Source organism: Coloeus monedula (assembly GCF_965178545.1).
Source record: "Coloeus monedula genome assembly, chromosome: 11".
Classification (NCBI taxonomy): domain Eukaryota; kingdom Metazoa; phylum Chordata; class Aves; order Passeriformes; family Corvidae; genus Coloeus; species Coloeus monedula.
Genome location: NC_138791.1, coordinates 7435391 through 7451443, shown reverse-complemented (window position 1 = coordinate 7451443; position 16053 = coordinate 7435391). Strand labels below are relative to the sequence as shown.

The 16053-nt window shown below is 36.6% G+C and overlaps 1 protein-coding gene across 1 annotated transcript in view; it reads right to left on the bottom strand.

The window, feature by feature from the left end:
• CACNA2D3 (calcium voltage-gated channel auxiliary subunit alpha2delta 3) overlaps window positions 1-16053 on the bottom strand; it is a gene marked incomplete at both ends in the record, with an annotated part of 393646 nt that overhangs the window by 37980 nt on the left and 339613 nt on the right. The window contains 2 exons of the mRNA XM_082288518.1: window positions 2774-2818; window positions 4367-4428. Of these exons, the coding sequence (XP_082144644.1) occupies window positions 2774-2818; window positions 4367-4428 (107 nt within the window). The remainder of the gene's footprint in view (window positions 1-2773; window positions 2819-4366; window positions 4429-16053) is intronic.

Sequence of the window (16053 nt, the reverse complement as noted above, 5' to 3'; positions counted from 1 at the left end):
AATTGGGAACTGGATTTAGAGGTAGGACTGTTAGCTTTTCATAGGTCAGACGTCTGAACTGTATAAAACAAGGTAAAGCCAAATCAGTGCTTCCCTCCACACACACATGCACCGTTTTAACCTCACGGAATTACTTGCTACAGGCAAAGTTTTAATTACTGCACTTCAGAGTTTAAACATAAGGTTCAACTCAAACCCTGAAACCCTGATATAACTCAGTTTCTCCTCAGTATTGCCAAATACCTATCTCAGTGTTAAATCTTTATTGTGTTTCTATTTTTGGTCTAAATCAGCAAACATTTTTACTCTTGCTTATTGAATTTTCGATGACATTTGTGAAAAAGGAAAAAATAAGTGGAATGGCTTCCAATATAGGAATCCTCCAGGCTTTGTTTTTAATTTGAAACCCTTCCTGCTGCAAATGGGTTGTACAGAAATATGACAAAAGATGCTTTCTGCTACACTACACATCCAACAAAATCTCTGTGCTGTTTTAGGGAGGAAATCAGCCCCATGCAGTAGTAGCTGTGCAAGAGGCAAAAATGCAGTCTGATATTTCCCAAGATGCTTAGATGTGCCTGATTCTCATTCTGACCACATATTAGTACAGTTCTGTGGGGCCAAAGAAGAGGAGAGATTTGCACAAATGCTGGCTTGAAGTAGATTTTTTTAAAAAAACAAAAGCTGAAATCAGGCAAAAGTTCAGAATGATCATCATTCCCTAATGCAAATGCAGGATATTCATTCTAATAGGAGAACCCAAGCTACAAGCACCCTCAGTGACAGAAAACCTGTCAAAAAGGAAGCTGAAACAACTCATTTTCAACCTTTGATCTGCTAGAAAGCCCAAAGTTGGCAAATGCAATGTGAAAAGCTGATGATGCTGGCAAAGAACTGAGCAGAGCTGATGCACTCAAAAGAGGCAGCTCCTTAACCTCAATGGTGTGTGAAGGATGGAATTTCAGAAGGAGGCTCTAACAGCACAACGCTGCTCTCCCCAAAGCCAACCAGAAACCTCCCACTGACTGGATGAGGAGAGGAACTAAGTCAACACAGAGATCTTTCGAGGATACATATTTGCAGTCCTCATGCATGAAAGATTAATCTAAAGATACTCCTTTAGAAACAATATTTCTCCATAGAATAGAAAATAAATAGAAGAAGTCATGCTGGACAAGAAAAAGTGTAGGCTTAATTTCATAGTTTATGGCTTATAAACTGTTGGGAAAATACTGGCTCGATTCAAGAATTAGTGGCCACGTCTCAAATCTCTAAGATTTAGTCATTCCCTAGCACGGTTCAGAACTTTAAAAGTTACTAATTTTTTAGCAATGCTATTGGAAACAGGCATAATGCAATAAATGGAATCTATATACTTTTTGTGGAATGTGAAGATAAGAGGGTTTCTATTTCAATCCATTTCAGAAATATTAACTAGGAAAAAAAAATATTCATTCAGGACTATTCATTCACCACTTGCCAGCAAGATAAATAACCTTCAGTATTCATCACTGTGCTAAAGAAATAGCTTGTAATTTATCTCTAGCACTGACAAAGGGCAGCAGGGTGCATTCACTTGCTATTAGCAAATCTCAAACAGATTTCTGATACAAGATTAATGCGTGGGATAATAGCATTTGCATATACTAGAGCTGTATAAAAGAGGTCTAATTCACAATGTTTCACAGGTATTGGAAGTGAACTATGCTCACGTTTGGCCAAAGGTTCAAGTTCAGTGAATTTCAGATTTCAAGGGGAACGTTCCATAGGTGGAGAGTCCCTGAGCTTGTAAAACCGTAGGCATGAAGTCCAGAATAAACACAGCAAGAATGTTAACTGAGGTCTGAGAACACATCTGAATTACAGTAACTTTGATCCAGTTCAAGTCCTTTATGTATTTTTCACAGCTCCAGTATTCAATAACAGTAATGGAATGTAACTTGGGTTAAGAAACCAAAAATGAAAAAGAAAGAAAACAGAACATTAAAATAAAATGTGAGGCATCAGGAAAACAAGAAAAAATGAGCAAATTCAAAGCTCTCAAGAAAAGAAAGTATTTTCAATTAATAGGTTGTCTCTATTATAGGATCAAAGATATCACACACTCATTAATTAATTCCCTTTATTTTTAATTAATTATACTTACAATTAATATATTACTATTAGTAGTCATTAATATTTATTGACTATTGTGCCATTCAATTGACATTAATGTCTTCGTGTTTACTTTTAATTTATACCATAAACGTTCAGCAGATATTTCCTTGCCATTGAGAGAAGCTGTGAGTTAACAGACTCACCAGAGGAGCTGTGATATTTGTTTGAATCCTACCAACAATGTGTTTTGTCATTAAGAGAAAGTCTGGAATCTCTAAATCAGCAGTGTTCATGCTCTTACTAAATTTCTACATATGGTTATATGGCTCCTGCTGGTGTCCAGCTGAAGACTTTAAACTGCTAGTGTGTTTTTTTTTTTTTTGTCATTAACAATAAAGTGGTAAACAAATGCCTTAGCACATCTTCAAATTATTTCCCAAACTGGACTCACAAAGCAGAAATTATTGCAACACGTGTTTGAGGTACTGGAGTCAGCCTTGTAATTCAGTGGGTATCTGTGACAGGCATAACAAAAGTCTCACTATCTAAATAGTGTAATATTTACAAGGTGATTCCAAATTACATCAAAAGATCATAATGTACAAATTAAATTCAACAACTTTATCTTCTACTGCAGTAGAGGTATACATGGGAAAAAACCCTGTTAATTACTTACTTCATCATCACAGCTTATAGCACATCTGCCATCGAGAGATGCACACTAAAGATGATACACAAAAAAAAATCAATAGAAAGTTTTCAGTCCTCATTTGATGATTACAAAATAAAACATTTTATAAATTCATATGAGCAAAATTTTAAAGGAGTTGATATTGATTACATCTTTATCTAAATTAATTCTAAAAATGACTAGCAAACTTTTGAATTGTTCACCAAACATGTTCTGTTCCTCTTGGCAGAGAAAGGGTTCATTCACACTGTGACAATTTCCACTGCTTTAAGCAGCACAATCTCCTCCATACTCTAGAATCTTTGACACCATTCATGGATGAGAGATGATTCTCCAATAGGGGTGGGGTCAGGGTTTATTCTCTGTAATAGCACAGTTCCAATCGATTCTCAGACTAGGGATGGTATCTCCTAATCTTTAGAAAGTACCTTATTATCCTCTTCAGTGAGTAAAAATTCTATCCCTGAATGGTTTAGGTTAAGTTTATTGAAGACTGTGAGTGCCAACCATGATTCAGTAATGTGATTTTGTTAATTAATCTATGTGATCCCACAGTTACTGAGTGTTAGAGAGAAAACCTGAGTGAAAAGTCATGATTCTGCTATCACTGGAAACAAGTACCACACTTTTTTTTACTGATTACACTTTTTATAAGAGAGAAAAACCACGTGCCAGCAAATTAACTCTTTATGTATTGGGGCCTAAAATTAATAAACTTTTAAATTTTTTCCTGTTTTGGGGTGACTTGCTGTTGTATTCCCTATTGCTGCCCTATGCCCAGAAATTAGTTTTATGCCTTTCTATCCCTTTAAACTGAGGCTGAGAGGGGGGAGAGAAAAAACCCAACAAAACTTTCAAAGCAGTTTTGCAGTTTGTTTTCGTGTTTTTCGAGGACACAGAGACAGAGACGGCTCTCGGCATCCAGCTGGGGCAGGAGAGGGAGAGCGGAGGGAAGCACCCGGCTTGCTGCTTTCCAGGCAGCTTTGGGCCAGGTTTTTCAGCTCCTTTTCCTCAGGAGAGTTGAACTTGGTTTTCCTGGGACTCCGATTTTTTTCCCCTTCTTCTCTGCTGGACTGTTTCAACATCAGAACACATCAGGAGGACTCTCCACCGAGCACAGAGGGCCTGGCCCTGGGCCAAGCCCCAGCTCCAAGGAGGAGGGAGACCAAAGGGACAACTCTAACATTTTCCCAGGTTTTTTTCCACAGTGAGAGATTTTATTATTTAGCATTCTCCTTTTCCTTTGTGTTTGTTAAAGAAATAGTTTTTATCTCTTTCCTTTGAGGAAGAAGATTTTTTCCTGAACCTGGTGGGGGAGGGATGGTTTGTACCCTGCCTTCTCTCACAGGATATATTTCTAAATTTGGCCAAACCAGCACATTTCCAAAAATCAAGCAACTCTTGTTCACCACTGAATTCTCCTTTTCTGTAATGGTGAACCCGAATGTAAAACCAGAAGAACATGTCTTCCAATACATTATTTCTTTACGATAGTTTGCTTGTGACAAGATCATCACTTCCACAGTTAAAAATCTGTTGTGGATTCAATGACAAAGAAAAATTCAATTTAAAATATACCTGTCTGCTTGCAGTCCAAAATTTCCGCTGGAAAAATTCAAGTTTCATCTGGATACCTACAGCTGGGAAAGGAAAATATAAATAAATAAACTCAACATGCTTAATTCCTTCAAAATAATTCTTTAAAATTAGTCAGAAAGAAAAGGTTTCATACCGAAAAGTTAAGCCCTAAAATAAAAAACCACAACTAACTAAACTGATGAAACCACAGTCATATTTTAAACCATTTAAACAGAAAGATGCTGCTTGTATAATGTGAAGAATACACATGGCAAAAAAAGAAAAAATCATCCAAATTGCATGTCTCCATAATTAATATCAAAGAACCACAAGCTGAACATATTTATGTTCACACCAATCTCATTTATGTTTTCCTAGTACCAGTATAACAGCTGTAGGGAACCCTCACAATGTGTTTTCTGCTGAAACCCATGAAGATTTGTGGAAACAACATGAAAATGTTGGCTAACATTTCAAGTGATGACTATTTTGAGGTCATTTAATCCATAAATTATCAGTGGAACACAAGAAGCATCAAAAATGTATTTGAAAAAATTGAAGGTAAGAGTATTACGTATAATTCTGTTAAAGGAAAATATCTGGCAAATATTACTGGGTATAATTTTTTTTTAAAAAATTATATTAATGATAATGGATTGCAATTTTATGAAATAATTATTCAAGATACTACTGGTTTAAATTATATATTTATCATAATCTCAGGTGGGATTATGTTTTTCCAAATATCAGTGAACCTTTCTTCCAGCCTAGTCTGATGTTCCTATCACTGTTTCTATTGAAGAGCAACATAATGCACTGAGGTTTGCAGAAGATCCAAAAGCAGTTGATTCTTCTGGCTTCATCTTCCTAAACAGAGAGAATTCAAAAAGCTTTAAAAGTCTGAAGATCTAATGCCTAGCAAAATCATGTTTCTTTAAAAAACAAAGCCTCAAAAAAAAAAAAAAAAAAAAGTTGTTTTGGAAAACTGAATAAAATTTCATTTCTTCATTCCTCCTCTAGGGTCTACAGCAGGAATGGTTTAAAAACATACTTACATTTACATTATTGGTACTTGCTTTTGCAAATGCACACACACTGATGTCATGCACATATTTTATTTTGTGTTAGCAGGTAGAGAAAAGTATGTGAAATGAAATGTGTAATGAACTGATACAGAGGGATGCGAAATTACATAAAGAATTTTCTAAATAGAGCAGGTTATAAATATTTTTCTGCTATCTCTAACTTATGGATTGTGTGCTTATGAAAGTAGAGAAATCCAGCTTTCCTTCTGAATGAACACCAGAGGAGACTGTCTCCAGATACATTTTATTATCTAGGAATTAATACGAGCATCCATAAGAAAATGCTCTCTGACAGCCATGCAGCACAGGTTTGCTTCATCTATTGCTTGCCTTTGGGTTCATTCCTAGCACATCCTGCCTGCTTTTTCAGAAATGCAGGCAAAACACACACAAGCTTTCAGGAACTTTCCACAAGGAAACCACACCACTTCTGGATGCTGTGTCAGCATGGGAAAGGCCAATCTCGTGTGCTTGTAACAGGCAGAGATGTGTGGATTGTACTTAGATATTGTTCATTTAAGGTCCTGGTAAGGTCAGCCCTTTGGAGTTCACACTGTTAGAGACAGCAGCACCCAGAAAACTATTGTTCTTGAAAACTGTTAATGATAATTAATGAAAGTATCATAAACATTAATTAAAAAGTTAAAACTCTTGTTATCCTCCAACAAAATACTATGTATGTATAAATTTGAGCAGGATTTTGGACTAGATGAGCTCAGGAGGTCCCTCCCACTCTAAATTGTCTTATGATTCTGATTTAAGCATAAATGTTTTGTAGAAAAGCAGTAACTTTACAGCTCAGAACCCTCCTTAAAGACAAAGAAAGTCAATATGCATTGAAAATTTTCTGTGTCCTGTACAAAACCTACCACACATCACAATCTGAATCAGTAACAAGATAATTACAGCAAAGTTGATCTGCAAAAGATTCCATGTTCACTGAGTCACAATGGAATGCTGCAGCATAACAAGAGATGAAATGCTGAGATTACTTTCTATGAAATGCAGAGCATCCCTCTTCATGAGGATGAGAAGAGGCAGCTGCAGGCTTGGTTTCAGAGTACCAGCTCTAAAATTTTGATGCTTTCTTGGACAGACTGTGAGGGAAAGTAAAAGACAGAGAGGAATATTGGGCTTGCTCCCACTTGAGCAGATTCCACAGTTTCAGCAGTAATTTGTGCAGAAAGTGAAGGTCCAGGCATTATCAATTTAGTTATTACCTACCTTTAAAAAACAAAACAAAACCAAACCAGTTTATTTCTCTAACTTTGTAAAGAGCTGTATCTTTAATCTCTGAGGTACAATGCCATTGAAGAGGGTAAAAGGCAATACAGTGTTACAACAGCAACATTTTAATGTATTCCCATTGTGAAGTAATTCCTCAATTAGAGTTCTGAAATCCTTTTACTTAGGATTAAATAATGAACTACTACATGATGTCAACTACATGATGGCTGGACTTGATTTACAGTTGGGCTTGATGATCTAAAGGGTCTTTTCCCATCTAAATGATTCTATGATCTGTACCTGTGCTTGCAGGATAGGAGAAGAGAATACATCTCATAAACACGGCATCATGAAGGCAGTTTTAGAATGAGGCAATTTTTTTGAGACTTCTATCTTAATATGAGATATTAATCTCACAGTTTTGTCTTATTTACACATTGTTCCCTGCAGAATTCTTCCCTGTCACAGAATGAGTAGCTTCTAAATATTCTGTATTCTACAAAATATATTCCTAAATGAAAATTACTAATAGTTCCTAAAATTCTGCTAAAAATTGTTTGAACACCTCTAGATTTGAAAGAATTAACTGTTAATGTATAGGAAAATAATTTTCTTTTCGACCCCTCATGTGATTCTAAAGCACTTTTGCAGGCTTTTCCCTCCTGAGCTTTTCAAGAACTTTGAGACTAGAAGATGACTTTTTTTTTGTCTGGTCATTTAATGCCATAAGAGCTATTCAAATATACTTCAAAAGGTTTTTGAGCCTATATATTCTCCTGAGCAATCCCTAATCCTTCAGCACTTGAGAACTTCAGAATAAAATATCTGTGCTCCAAGCCACCCAATATTTAAATCTATGTTTTACAAACTGGCTACATGTGGGGGGAAAAGGAAACAGGAGAATTTCAAAATTATGTCTCCCATGTCACTAATTCATAGTTTAGCCTTCTGGGTGTAACAGCTACCACAGAGTTTTAGATTAAAAAGCTGTAATTGCACTGAAATTTTTCTACATATTGGTCAGGAAAGTACCCAGGTAACTGCCACAAATAACAAAAACTCTAACTGAGCTTTGTGTGGAACATACATTTCAAAGTATAAGGTATTCTTCCACATTTCCAGGCTTGGTTCAACCAAAATGGCCAAAGGATAAAAATTGTTTGTCTTCAGCCAGGAAAAAATGAGTTTTGTGTTCACTGCTGCCTTTTCTCTAATGTCACAGAGGAGAATGGGCTGGAGCTGCAGGAGGGCAAGCAGGAGAAGAATTGATGGGAACTGATGGAGGGGTATTTTGTGTTATGTAACACAAAATGTGTCACTTCAAACAAATGTTGCAAATCCAATTTTTTGTTTTAATCACATCAGCAAATTTACTTAGGTGATTCAAATAAATACCTTTAATTCTGCCTATGGAAAACAGTTATTAACTCCCTGAGATTTCTTCCCTCTGTTTAATAAAGTGGCTGCTATTTTTGTAGTGCAGACCCTATGAAATAACAGATGGTTGAGAACGACAAAGTTAAACTCTTGGCTCAGTGATAATTATTGTTAAATAAGTAATTTCCTTATGCATCGATTCCATGGCTGAAGGTAATATTTTACTCTCTCAGTGGGTTGCTTTCAGGATGGAAGTATTGGGCAGTTCTCAAATGCTACGTGGCTCAGGGCTGCTTAGTATTGAGGCAAACATGAAGGAAAACAAATCACTACTCGGAATAGATCAGGATTGCTCATGTTCATTTCAATCTCCATGGTTAAGTAAATAGACAGAAAGATAAGGAAATCCTTCCTCGACAAATTACTTCTGTGCAAAGAATTAGAATCCTTCTTAGGTTCTAAGTAAAAAGAATAATTTCCTACTTAAAATTTGAGAGAGGAAAATAGATTAGACTGATTTATTTCAGGCAAGAGAGGAGCTGAGTCTCCCTATAAACCTGACAAATGGATTCCCAATACACAATTATAGGAAAAAGCAGCAAAAGCTAAAGGGATTTCCATTCTCTGAAATACCTATACACTATGACACTATATATAATAAACACTAGATCAACAAGGTTACAAAAATAACTTAAGGTCTCCATTCCTTTTCCCACAGAATACAGTAGAGGTTAAGGCTCTTTCACACACATAAAAGATGCCTAAAATCTTAAGGACATTTTGGCCTCCTGTTTCCGATGGAATTATCTTAAATGAGGTTTAACTTGGCTTCAAAATAAGAAATCTTGGATAGAGACTTGTAGCAGGATTATTTTTCAATCTGTATCACCTCTGTGTATTGAGCTCAGGCTCTTTAGGATGCTCTTCTTTTTTCCTACTAATATTAACTCTGATTTATCATCTTTTAAAATATAACTACATGCTATCCAGAACACACTTTAATACTTTTAAAAAAGTTGTTTGCACTTATATTTATGTTCTAAATCTGTTTCAGTTCAAAATCTGTCTTCAGTGTTTAGCTCAGGCAAAGAAGGAGACACTGACTCTGCTACACCCCAGTGCACAACCCTGAGATGTAAACACCATAACTGTAAAGAACAGCCAGTACAGATTAATACAAGACTCCCACCACTAAAGATGATAAAAATCTTATAAAAATAGGTGTTTTATGTAGAATGATTAAGAATAAAATCTAGGTATTTTTCTTGCCTCAATTCCAAGAACTCTTAGCTAACAAATTAGAGGTATTCCAACAGGAACTTTCTGCCAATAATATCTTTAGGTAATAAGTAACAAAGTTATGCTCTGGTATCCCCCAACATAGCTGGACTCTCAGTGACAGTCATTCTCAAATCACATGCAGGATGTATAAAAATGTGAACAAGGACTTGTGAATTGGGCACTTCCCAAACTGCTTCTGATCCCTGGTTCAGTTCACTCACACAGTAAAATGCAGTCTCACCTTTCCAAACTTCACACTTCATTCAGTTTCCTTCTCAGTGATCTTTCCCCTTTTATCTATACCTTCCTCTTCTCACCCCTGGTTGTTGTTTTCAGTTCCTCTCTTCAAAGACAATATCTTCAGAATTACATTATAACATGAAAAAATTATTGATTTTATCACCTGGAATGACTGACCCTGATGGAAACATCCCAAAAAACCCCAATTATCCTAACTGTTTAAGTGTGGCTATTTTTCTTATGTACTGAAAATACAAGCTTATGCTTGAAAGCATCAGGCAATCTCAATCCTGGGTGGTGATACCAGCCATCCTCATAATGAACTGTTATTGGCAGCCTGCGGTAAAAGAGCAAAATTGACAAAAAGATGGGACAAACTATTGAGCAGTTATGCACTTTCTTCTGGTTTTCTTATGATAAAGCCTAATTCCTACTCCAGCAAAAATAAGGTATCTGTTATGCATTTTGATAAGATGTTATTATTTTTCAGGAACTGTCCTCTGCAATGTGTTGTCCCATGTTGTGGTTTCCTTACAGCTTATTATTTAACTCAGGGACAATTTCTAATGTTCTGACAACTTTCTTTTTTGTTTTCCTGACGTGGAACATTCTTGCTTAACTCCACGGTATGTCTATTGCATATTTAAGTACTCTTCAATGATTTTAATACTTTATAAATATTTTATTATTAAATCCTTTGAAATCCATGTAAATGTGCACTTACCTTTTCTACCTCAGTTTGAGCTGCAGAGCCCGATATAATGTAAAATAATATCTCAAAGTGGAAAATATCATCTAGTTTTGGATTCTGGACAATAACCAGGAAAAAACATCTTGAATTATTTATGGTATCTTACCTTTCTCTTTTTGTCATCGAATAAGTGGAATGACTGCCCATACACAGATATTTTTTAGTCCTATTTAATGATTGGGTTTTTATGGGAGTTTGAATATGTCATAAGATTTAGGAAGACAAAGACTGCTTCCTTCATCAGAGCTATTGTGATGCAGAATGTGAAAGAGTGAATTCTTCTTAAATGGGTGGTGGAAAGCTGAAATTCTGCCTCTTTACTCCTGAACCTCAAACCTGCTACTGTCTTCCAGAAGATTTTTAGAATTAGTGGGGAAAGCTGTTGTGTGCATGGAAACTCCCAAGACAGAGGGAAGGCAGTGGCAAATGGTGTTTCCTGGAGGCCAAGCTCAAGCAGAAAGGGAGGAGATGCTGGGAACTTGATGTGAGGCCAAGCTGAAAGGGGAGCAGGATGATGATTGCTGGGAGGCCGAAGTTCATCCAAACTCAAACCACCAGGGAAAGCTGAAGGGCTTGGTTTGCAGCCAAGCCCTGACAAACTGAACTGTGGAGGGCAGTCTGTGAACATCATCATAAACCAGACTCCCTCTGACTCCCTGACACACATCCTCCTTCTGGAGGACTAATGAAGTAGCAGCAGGAGCAGGAGGAAACGCAAAAAGGATATAAATTGAGTGAAAACATAAAAAAATATAGACACCGGTGACTGGAAGTCCATTGCCTTTTCAGGAGTCTTCAGAGGGGATCTTGGAGGGAAACAGGTTATCTGTAAATTATTGTTCAGATCATCATCCTGTGTTCCAAACTTTGCAGGACAGCAGCTGATGTGCTGCCAACACTGCGACAAAGGGCTCCACAGAATTCTGCTCATTTACCCTGTGATAAACTTTGTGTACCAGGAGAACAGCTCGAGGGAGGTACTTGAAAATCCGTCTGTAACTTTAAAAAAAAAAACCCAAAAACCCTAAAACAAACCTCCCATAAGCCTGGAGGAAGGTAACCCCTTGGCATGCCAAATTACAATAAGTGCACTTTGCTGGAAAGATAGGTGCCTTGTTCCTGAGGAGTACAAGGAGTACATTGATAGCATAAAGGAGTGGCTTAGATGGCCCAGTTTGAAGAGGGTGAGGCAGGGCACAGCTCAGCCCTGTCTGGTGTCTGGAGGATCCTCCCTGTGACTCTTAGAAAATGCCTGACACCTGGCTCATTCCATTACCAAAAACAAAAAGAAAGGAATCTAAAAAAAATAAAAAAGAAAAAAAAAAGAAGCTGAGTAGTACTACTTTTAGCCTCAGGAAGCTTCAGCAGCCTGCAGAAAGAAGGCAAGAACCATCACAGAGGAAACTGTGCTGGTGGCAGAACTTTTATGAATTCCTATTAGCCTTCAGCTTTCTCCCAGCACCTCCTAGCGTGGCCACTGCAATGACAAATAATGCTGAATTCCAATGGTATAGGAAGCATGTGAAGATTGAAACCTGACCACAGTAATGCTGAAATAATGAAGCAGTGAGAGTATTTTTATAACTCCCTAACCATTTTTTAGTTTCATAGGGTTTTCTTGCTATTCAAGTACAACCCATGACTGAAACGAAAAGTAGGAACAGTATGTATTTGTAAACACTTTTATAAATCTTTAGGGAAGATCCAGGATTTGTCAAGTTCTCAGAAAAAGCCTTACTTCTCACAGCTGAGGTCCTAGTTTAGAGCAGCATAGCCAGAGCACCTTTCCATCTCAGCCAAGAGGCTGTGGTTTCAAGTTGGCAATTAAGGAACCCTAAGAGGCTCAAAGTCCAGACAAACAGCCAGAAATTAGGATATTTGTCTGAACTCTTAGAAACTGTGACCAGATTCTCTTAGGATATATAAGACTTTCTGCTTCCACTTGTAACTAAAACACAACACATTCAAGCCTTGATCATATTTTATTTGCAGACTTGATTCTGGCTACTACCTAAGCATGCTAGCAAAAAAAAAAAAATCTGTTTCTGTATTTCTCAGTATTGTGAGAAGGCTGATCTCAGACATGGGCAAAGCTCCTATTGCTATTCCCAAAGTGGCTTGCACCTCCCAAACTGAAATCCTGTCATAGCAGAATGGGTATAAGTGTTCCTATTTCCAGACACAGAATATTTTGGACAAGACATTAAAGATAAATATTATGGCATCTACTGCAAAATGAACTGATGAGGGATTTCTCTGTCCAGTTTGTCTCCCGACAGTTCAATGCCCCCCTACCACAGACCTGGGGCCCAAGACATGCAGATTCTGCTGGTACCAATCCTTGCAGGGAGAGGGAACTGACTGAATCCAACACTTCCTGCCTACAGAACACACTGACCACCAGCCACTCCCTCTCTGCTGCTGTCATGGGGGACCTGTGTCCATACAAGGTCTATGGATATATGAAATCCCATCAGTCAAACCGGGCTTGGGACATCGAATGAGGAAACCCTGACATTTTATCAAACCACATCAACTGGAAATAAGTCTTGGATCTCTTATTTACTGAGTAATAATCATAATAATAGTCACAATCTCTACAAACTCTTTGTGCTATACTGTGATTAGCAAATTACTTTGAATTACTGAAAATTCGAGTCATGTACTTGAAGTCAAATAATACATCAGAAGGGCCTCATAATGAATAAAAGTCTCCAGCCTTTCAACACCATATCTGCTGGATGATTCATAAGTCAAATGTTTGGTGTAATGCTCCAAAATAGTTCTCATGTTTTTATTTTTCTAAGATACTTTATTTAACCATGGTTTTGCTGTTTAACCACATGGTGGTAATCTATAGTTTTAGAAAAGTACAAAAGAGTTACGTGTCCAAAACACTCAGTGCCCATATTTTTATGTGTTTGATATTGAGTAGTACCATGGTATTCTGCAGTTGCAAGTACAAGGAAAATAGCACTGGTGGACTTGCAAAGTGATTTATTTTTGTGTCTTTTACTGAACAATTTAAAAAAACAGTAAGAGCAAAAGATACAGATGTTAAACTTTTTCATGAAGAGTATTATCTGCAAAACCAGATTTGTCTGCTTTTTTCCATTTTTGGATCAAAAATGTATTTTTCTTAAATAAAATTTAATAAAATTTAATTCTTTTCTGTGTAGAAAAGAACACAGTTGCCTATTTGTTCTACAAAAGTAGGAGCTAGCATTTGAGCTATAAACTAGCATTCTTGGAATCTCCTGAAATGGAAGTTTAAACCATGTCAGGAATAGAGAGCAATCTTAAATTAATAACACTGAGATTTTTCAGTGTACTGAAATATCAATTTTCTTCTTTTTCATACTCTCCTAATTTTTATGTCTTAAGTAAAAAGAAACACCATCTTTCAAGATGTGCTTAGCGTATTACATACATCTCACTTGAAAGTCAGTTTCTGAAACTATGGGTTAACAGTGGCTGTAATCTGAACATTTTCACGTTTATTTAACTTTATTTCATAAGAACATTTTATTGCCACGATTTTGAAAGATTGCCAAGAAATGTTAATTATACCTCTTACCAATGACCTGTATTGGGGAAAATAATTTATCTTTTGCTTCATCTAATGTGCAGAAGTTCATGCCCATGAACTGAAAAACAGCTAATGTCATCCAAGAGGCCAAGCAATCAGAGCTGGGGTGACAGCTTTCTATTTTACTTGTCTACTTACCAGATTTCAGGAATAATAAGAAGTCAACATCTTCAGAATTGCTACATAAGCCTGCAGAGGTGTCAGCAGGAATGGTTGCTAAGGTCTGATCTGGTGACTATTCACGTATTAAGAGGTGTTTTCATGTTGCTGAAAATTAGCCAAAAGCTTATTTGCTTCATTAGACAGAGATGAAATCACCTCCTTAAAGCCACAAAATACAAAGAACAAGATATTGACTAACTTATGACCAAATACAAACTTAATAAATGTTTTTAATTGATACATCAAGAAAAAAAAAACCCTAAGAAATAAGGCTTTTAAAAAGTGTTGAGACTGATAAAATTAAAAGGCATTGTCAGACTTTTAAACTTTTTAATAAAATGTCTGCATTGCCTGAGATCAGTGTGCCAATTTATGGCCATAAGTGAACTTCTCTGGGTGAGTTATTAACTTCTGGAAATAGTGTAAGTGCTGATGTGATTTTCACAATAAAAGTACAAATGGACCATACTTACTTCATATAAACTGCTATCCAGATGCTGCAACAAGTAGTCTATTACAATTTATATACTAATGATTAGTAGGATTTAGCTGTCAGTACAGCCTTAAGGCATATTTTAGAAGTATGAATTGGTAAGTTTTGAGGTGAAATCAATATAATGGGCACCAAATGTAATCCTCTTTAATGTAATAACTTTGAAATGAATTGGGAAGGTTTCCCAAAGTGAGCTGTCTGATTACACATTAAACTAAGGATTTATCATGCAAAATAACTTCTTTTTCTAATACATTGCCTTGTAGGTGCAAATTCAGCTGGGGCTTTTCCCTGGAAGGTGTTGAGCACTGCTGAGTGCTCACTGGAGTCTGTGAGAGTTAAGGGATGCCCAGCACAGGAAAAGAACATGAAGCCCCTTCCAGAATGGAGCTCTGGAGAACACAAAAAACCTCTCAAAACTCTGCTCAAGGAGAGGACTTTTGGCAGGACTTTCCAGAGATTGTGCTGTTGTAGAGTCAAGCCTATTATTGACTTACAAGGAAAGTTTTTATAGCTGTTCAGGCTGACCCTGATGGGCTTTCCAGAAGCACTTTTTTCACACTGCCACCAGTAAATGTTATTCTGAAGTCTCTATCACCTTCCTAGGAATCAAAATAACTTTGAAATACCACTTTCCAAAATGTAGACATTTCTAAATGGCAAAGGTTCTCCTGGAAGTTCTGCTATAACACATTTATAAAACGTATTTAATTTTCTAATTAGCACCAATTCAATCAATTCCATGTTTTTCTGCTGTTTTACAAAGAGATGCTAGAGGTTTTTTCCAGAATTTATAAATCTTCTCAGCACATCTATAATGGAAGCAAACAGTATCTTCTCTATTCTCTCACAGTACAAGGCTGATATGTCCTACACTAAAGGAACAACTCTTCTTACTTTCATTTAAAAGAAAAGGAAATCAAAACCACACATTAGAGATACAGCAAATTATAACAAACTCCAATAAAGTATATTTAAACAGATTTATTTTATATTCTTATATAGATTTTTGTGTTAAAAATTGCACAAATGGCCATGGAAGGCAAAAAGAGAAGGGCCTTGCACAAATTTCCCTGCTTTATTTTGTTTTAAAGTGCAAATAGAAAGCATCAATAGGGGTGGGAGGCTCTGGCTCTTGCATGTGTAGAGATATTTTATACTGTGTTGACTTCACAACTAAGACTCTTTTTCATTTAATTCAATGAGTTTAGATTGTAGTGCTGATTATGCTCATATCCACAAATCAGAATTTTAACTGAGTTTCCACGGAAACATTATATGTCCCTCTTTTCTTTTAAGACAAGGCTATGCCTGTTTAACAGGTTTGCTGAGGACAACAGGTTTTGTTTAAGTTACATTAACTGGAGCCAATACTTCCTAATTACATTACCAGAAGAAATGTTTACAGCAATGCTTCTACCATGGGAAACCCTCCATTGTTCAGCCCATCTCTGAAAGACAGGAAATATCAGCACTGCCATT